The sequence below is a fragment of the Anarhichas minor genome, unplaced genomic scaffold (genome assembly GCF_050575085.1).
Source record: "Anarhichas minor isolate MPS153535 unplaced genomic scaffold, ASM5057508v1 ptg000021l, whole genome shotgun sequence".
In the NCBI taxonomy this organism is placed as follows: Eukaryota; Metazoa; Chordata; class Actinopteri; order Perciformes; family Anarhichadidae; genus Anarhichas; species Anarhichas minor.
The window spans coordinates 11,380,838-11,387,500 of record NW_027466467.1 but is presented as its reverse complement, the minus strand read 5'-3'; the positions used below and the strand labels follow the sequence as shown (position 1 = coordinate 11,387,500).

The 6,663-nt window shown below is 46.3% G+C and overlaps 1 protein-coding gene across 1 annotated transcript in view; it reads right to left on the bottom strand.

Moving 5' to 3' along the window:
- The window catches only part of rassf5 (Ras association domain family member 5), a 9,702-nt gene extending 6,172 nt beyond the window's left edge, over positions 1 to 3,530 (bottom strand). The window contains exon 1 of the mRNA XM_076096066.1: positions 2,468 to 3,530. Within this exon, the coding sequence (XP_075952181.1) occupies positions 2,468 to 2,614 (147 nt within the window). The 5' untranslated portion in view covers positions 2,615 to 3,530. The remainder of the gene's footprint in view (positions 1 to 2,467) is intronic.
- Between the last annotated feature and the right edge of the window lie 3,133 nt (positions 3,531 to 6,663).

Below are 6,663 nucleotides of genomic sequence, written 5' to 3'. Positions count from 1 at the left end.
ATACAGAGAGATGTAAAGCAGCTTTAGCGTGGAAGATAGTCTGTTACATAACGGTCATAAAGGCCACACAGATACTCAGACACACACACACATACACACACACACACACACACACACACACACACACACACACACTCCCCTCAGGGTGACTGAGGAAGTGTTGATGCTCTCACTCTGATGCGATAAGACAGGAGAGGTCATATAACTGCTTGAAAATGTGGCTGCAAAGTAGTCAATATGAAACCATGCGCTAAACCTGACAACCTTTTTGTTAACTTGAACTCAGTCTTGACTGCGTCAGTCAAACCTGTGTGTGTGTGTGTGTGTGTGTGTGTGTGTGTGTGTGTGTGTGTGTGTGTGATTGACATCTTGATCTTCAGGTAACACTAGAGTCTAGGATCTGTTACAACTGGTCAAGATTGAGGACACGGCGGCGCTGTCAGAACTAAACTAACGACACTCAAATAATACAGAGCAAAAAATGTGGACAGATTTCAACGATAAACCATTAACATACACACACACACACAGCGCAACGCCTTTACTGGGTCAAGTGTCGAGGAGGCGAAGATGGAGAACACACACAAGCTGATGTATATGATGCCAGTGTACTTTTTATGGCCCTGTAATGTAAAGCTATGCATCATATTTTAAAGTTTATAGTATATTGAACATACAGTCTTTATCTGTGACATAACTAACCGCCAGTTACCATTACTTCAAAGCCACACTTGATACAGAACAGTTCTATAATAAGTAATGTATTAGTCCACCTCTACACAGGTTGTGTCCTACTAATTGCTTGATGTGTGGAGTCTATGAGATACTGCAGACAGTCATGCTGTAAATGTGTATGTGAAAAATACAGCGATGTAACTCATTCATTTTTACTGCATCAAAAAGCAGACCAGGATAAACTGAACACACCTCCTGCTCATCACACACACACACACACACACACACACACACACACACACACACACACACACACACACACACACACACACACACACACACACACACACACACACATTAAAGCTGGCTGGCTAATCTGGAGCAAAAGGCTCAGCTCTGGAAATAATTCATGAAGAAAAGAAGATCTGAACTCCCCTTCCACTGTTTGTCTCCCTGTGCGTCTGTGTACATAAATGCACACATGCACGGAAGACGACTTAACACAGTGACGCGTTTTGAAATCTTCATACACAACATATATGATAATGTCTCTATTCACAGGATGCCACACAGATCTTTGCATTATCTCCTTTGTCATATTCAAATACAGGAATACAAAACGACACTTTCACTGGAAAAAAAACGCAATTCAGGAGCCGTTCCCTCCTATGTTCTAGAGCTGACTGTGCTGCTATACTATATGTCAAAAAAAACATTTGTTAATGGCAGCGTGGTGCTGAGAAATTCGGCACCATCAGCTGGCAGCTTCTGCACCGGGAGCCCAGACAAGCTAACCCCAATACAGCTTCTGCCTCAGCACAACCCTAACTCCTCACGCTGACAACACAGACGGTCAATTATTCAGAGATTATACCTTCTCCAAGTCAGACACCAAAGGCACAGCCAGGACAAGGGCAGCAGAAAGAGGGCTGCGAGTGTTTTACATGAATGCAAATGTCTGTGTGTGCGTGTGTAGTAGTCAAGAGTTTCAGCCGCAGGCTTTCTGTGCAACCGGTTACACATTTGACTTTTCTATCTGTCTACAGGAAATCAATCAGTCACCTTTACAACAAACAAGCAGCACCGTACACCCTGCAGAGCGAGCAATATCGAAACTAAAGTATCTGACACAATTATGTGTGAAGTAATGCAATGTACACTCGACTAAATACAAATCTCAGCAAATGAGTGCCAACAAAACCCAGAGTTGCTATGGTAACTTGGAAAATGGTTTGCTACACAGTAGTAGTTGCCCTACACACACACACACACACACACACACACACACACTCGTTCTAGTGCAAAAGTATGAGCTCTGTTTCTCCAGAAACCTCTCCCACACACGGTGCAGAAGAAGCCTCTATGGAATCTGTAGGTTGCCATCATTAGCTCAGTATCTCTGATACAATATCTCCGTCCATCGTTGTTACTAGTCCGAGATAAAAAACCCACAACTTCTCTCTCTCCCCCCAAACTCTTTTCAGACAGCGATGCTGAATCTATAACGGCCACTGACATGATAAACGAGCTGCCAAACGGCCGAGCGATCAACGTGACACCGCAGATGTATGACAGTAACCCCCCCCTACACTCTCACACACCTAGAGGCCCACTTAAGAATGCACAAACACCACCACTTCCTCCCCACACTTCTGCTTTCTGGGACCATGTTTTTGATATAAATGGCAGTTTGGTTCCCAGCCCAACGGAAACACCCACCATCTCAGACCCATCCGAGTTTTTTACTCTTACACTTTCATCTATCGGAGGGAGCGTAGCCCTGATTCTGTACCTTGGCTGGGTGCTTGGGCTTGCGGAAGAACGAGGTCTTGGCCGTGAAGAAGGTGAAGTCTTCGCTCTCGTCATCCAGGCTGCAGTACCCGCTGCTCATGCTGTTACTGCTGGTCATGGAGGGGGTCAGCACTGTGTTGACAGTCATGGAGAGGTCCACAGACGGTCCCCGAGCACCGGTGCAACACGTTGACAGGTTGAGGAAGTGCTGGTTTTATCTCCAAAAAAACGCAGGGGGCTGATGTGACACTCGGCCCACAATCAGAGTCCACGCGCGTCTAATTGTCCTTCTCTCATCCAGAAAAAGTCAGCGCTCCTCTGCTGATGCATCCAGAAGAGTTTAAGTCACGCCGGGGAGGGGGGGGGGGCGAGACAGGTGAACTCGGCTCAGATTCGGCGCTTTGCGTGCCACCGGAGAGGGGACCAGGAAATCCGAGAGCACAGAGTACAGGCTAGTCACTTCCTCCTGGCGTGCGTGTGTGTGTGTGACGCCGGTGTCACAGACACACCATACAGTATATGCACCTGGTCACTTGCAGCTAAACATGCACACATGTACACACTCATACACAGTATGTAACCCTCTCACACACATAGGCACACACCGGTGTCCTGGAGTCAGCTTACAGCTCGGTTTCAAGTTAACCCTGCTCCACCTGAGAGCCCCCTGTTATACCCACAATCCAACGCTCATAAAGGCATGCACACAATACCACATCCTGCATTTCCTGTGTCTGTGTCTCTGTGACGAACCACTGCGAAGAAAACAATGAGCGGTTCAATTCAAGTCCGGCATTTATTTCTGTGAGCATCCATCCGTCCAGAGTAAACAGCAGCAGAAGATCTCTTGGCTGCAGCAACAAGACGCTGACAGACCCCTTAATCCCTCCTCTCTCCTCTTCTCGCCGATGCTTTGTCAATACTACAAGAGAGACGGATGCCTCCCACTCTGCCTCTCTCTCTCTCTTCCTCTCCTCACTCTCTCTCTTTCTGTCTGTCTCTGCGCCCGCTTTGCTCCCTCACTCTCTTGCAGCCTTGCTCAACCATCTGTGGTTGAGTGTGTTATCAGCTCCCTCCCCCTTCACCCTCCACTCTCTATCTCTCTCTCTCTCTCTTCCTGCGAGCGACTGCACCCTGCAAAGCATGGCCACTTCCTCTTACACTGAGAGAGAGAGAGAGAGAGAGAGAGAGAGAGAGAGAGAGAGAGAGAGGCATGGCTAAGTAGAAAGAGAAATGCTTATGAGTGAGAGATATGAAGCCTCGCGGCTCTTGTGTTACATTCGTAAGAGCAGCAGTGACAGGAGGCAGCAGAGAGGCTGGGGGAAGATGGCTGCTTCTCTAGTGAGATCCTGAGATTCTGCAGCAGGATGCAACGGTTTCATTAGAAGCCATGACAACCACTATAAACATGTGGCTTTTGTGCTGGACCATGCCATATTTAGGGCTATTGTTTCTATGTATTTTTTGGACATCCAAACCAATCAGGGGACAGATACAGTCCAGAAGTACAACATCACCTCTGCACAGCTGCATGTCACCTTTGTCGGTGGAGGGGACGGCTCACATGTGCTTTAGGTGAGATTACGAAAATAATGAAAGATTGCCATCAGGATAGGGATTACGGTGACCTCTAACCTTACGCTGATCCTGCAATCTGCCCTCTGACTCTGGCAGTGACCCACCTTGTCACAAAGCAGCTGATGCCCCTGTCACTGCTGAGATTGGTGCCGCATATGATCATCTGTCCGCACGTGCTGTTTCTGTGCGTGCAGTATGATTTTAAAATCCACTCACGCGTGATTATAGGTAAACCTATATGATAGTGAAGGGACAGTGTGTCACCCTTTCATCTGGTGTCTTTGTGTCAGGTTTGAAGTCAGCCGAAGACTGATTGCCTGTGGCTCTGCTCCTCGCTCCCATCAGTAAAATCACTAAGGGAGAAGGCAGCGTGCAGGGGGTGGGATGCTACACACACACGCACACACACATACACACACACACACACGCATAAACAAACATGCATGCTGAACAACACTGCTGCTGGCTTCAAGTCAATAACGCCTGAACAGAGTGCTTCATGTATGTGTGACTGCAGCAGTGTATGTGCTTAAAAGGGAAAAGTGGATCAATTTCTGCTGATGCACACACAATAAGGGCCTGTAAAGACAGAGGGGGAATAGAACACAACCACACACACACACACACACACACACACACACACACACACACACACACACACACACACACGGCTGCAGCTATAAAACAGAGCAAAAGGGGAGAAAGAGGACTGCAGGAAATAAACTGTCATATCTCCTCTTGTCTGCAGTGCTCGTGTACCAGAACTGGAGTGTGGAATGAGAGTTCAGATACCTTCAGGACAGACACCATCAACGCTCACTTAAATTCTGACTTTCAGCACATTATCTTTAACTACACAGTCATTACACTCGGAAAGAAGAACTAGCAGGGGATAAGCTAGAAATGACTCAAAGAAAAAAAGGATATGCAATCATTTTGTTGCAGTACATGTGGAATATTGAAAGGTCAAAGACATTAGGTAAAATGTACTCAATTTATCCCCTTTTTGTTCCAATTCTCGCCATTCCCATTATTCAGGGCAGAATAATTGTGTGCAAAAGCAGTACCTGGCACTCTACCCGGGGTTTAATTTTGCGTTATCTGCCCCCTCGGCTTAGAGTAGCTGCCAAGGTTCTGCTGCAGGCCTGTGGGGTTATCCAGCTTTCTTTTGTGCACGCTATGTGTGCGTTTGGACCACATTGCGTGGGTGACTGAGGCCGGGCTGCCAAGAGCAGCATGCACGCTCACATGTGCATACACTAAGAGCGGGCGAAGCACTATTTCGAGGATGAATTTAACATAATTATTATACATAATTACTGTATCCTGTGGCTCGTACAGTATGAGTATGAATAGATTTTGAGTTCAACGTTTGAAATAGTGGATGACTAAATGTATTCCACTAGCAGACATAGCATCTGAGAATTGGTTAAGCTAACACAGCTTTGCCATTATGGAAGTTCCTACAGAGAACAGGGATTCAATTAATTAGTTAGCACTCGTATAAAAAAGGCTAAGGAAGTCAGGCCATCAGTGCCCATACTACATGATAATATGGGATAGCAGAGATGAAAAGAGAGACTTCAGGAGGAGGAGGAGGAGGAGGAGGAGGAGGAGGAGGAGGAGGAGGAGGATGGAGGCCATGAGAGCAACAGAGCAGGTAAAGGACAGATGGAAACACGTCAGATGTTTATGTGACGGAGCATCCTGGGAATATTCTGTGACAAAAAAAAAAAGACGAGCGCATATATACATTCACAAGTAGACAACTGAGGTGGAGGTGGAGCGACAGCATGTTGTGAAAGAGGAGGAGGATTATGTAAGAGTGTAGGCTACGAGAGATGCTGCAGAATGAACCCTGGCATTACCCAATTGTGACTCATGTACACTTCTGCACCACACACACACACACACACACACACACACACACACACACACACACACACAAAGTTTAACGCACTCAATGTTAGACGAATGTGTACTCTTCTGTAGTGCCCCTAAAAATAGTTCTCCACAACCTCTTCTTAATTCTGCTTTGTGAGTTTTCTGTTTAGTATTTGAATGCTCACCCTGTGCTGAGGGGCTGCAGAGGAGCAGCGTCTTCTGGGAGATGGAGTTTCTTTAGGCTCTCTGTCCTTCCGGTTGCAGTCCAGCTGGACCTGGCTCTCACACTCCAGGTGACAGGTGTAACTACAGTCTGATGAACACAAAAACACACCAATCAGAGACAAGACACAACCAATCGCTGAGAAGCAGTGGATGAAACACACGTCAAATGTTGACCTAACACTGTGAACTATAAGCCTCCATTTCATGTCAGAGAGTGTATCGCTCATTAGTCCAGTGTGTGAGTTTAAAATGAAGATCTAACCAAACAGGTACAGTCACACAAACACTCCTCTTTACAGAGTTTGCTCCATCTAGTGGCTCATGCCAGAACACACACCTACAAGGCACCAGACTGCAGCGAGAGTATTCATCAACAAGACATACCTGGAAAGGCAATATACGTAAAATAAATATCTATTTGATATTATAACATGTCAAATTACCCCAACAAAAACCTGTTGAAATATCACAAATGTATTACACATTACATACATTACACATGGACATACA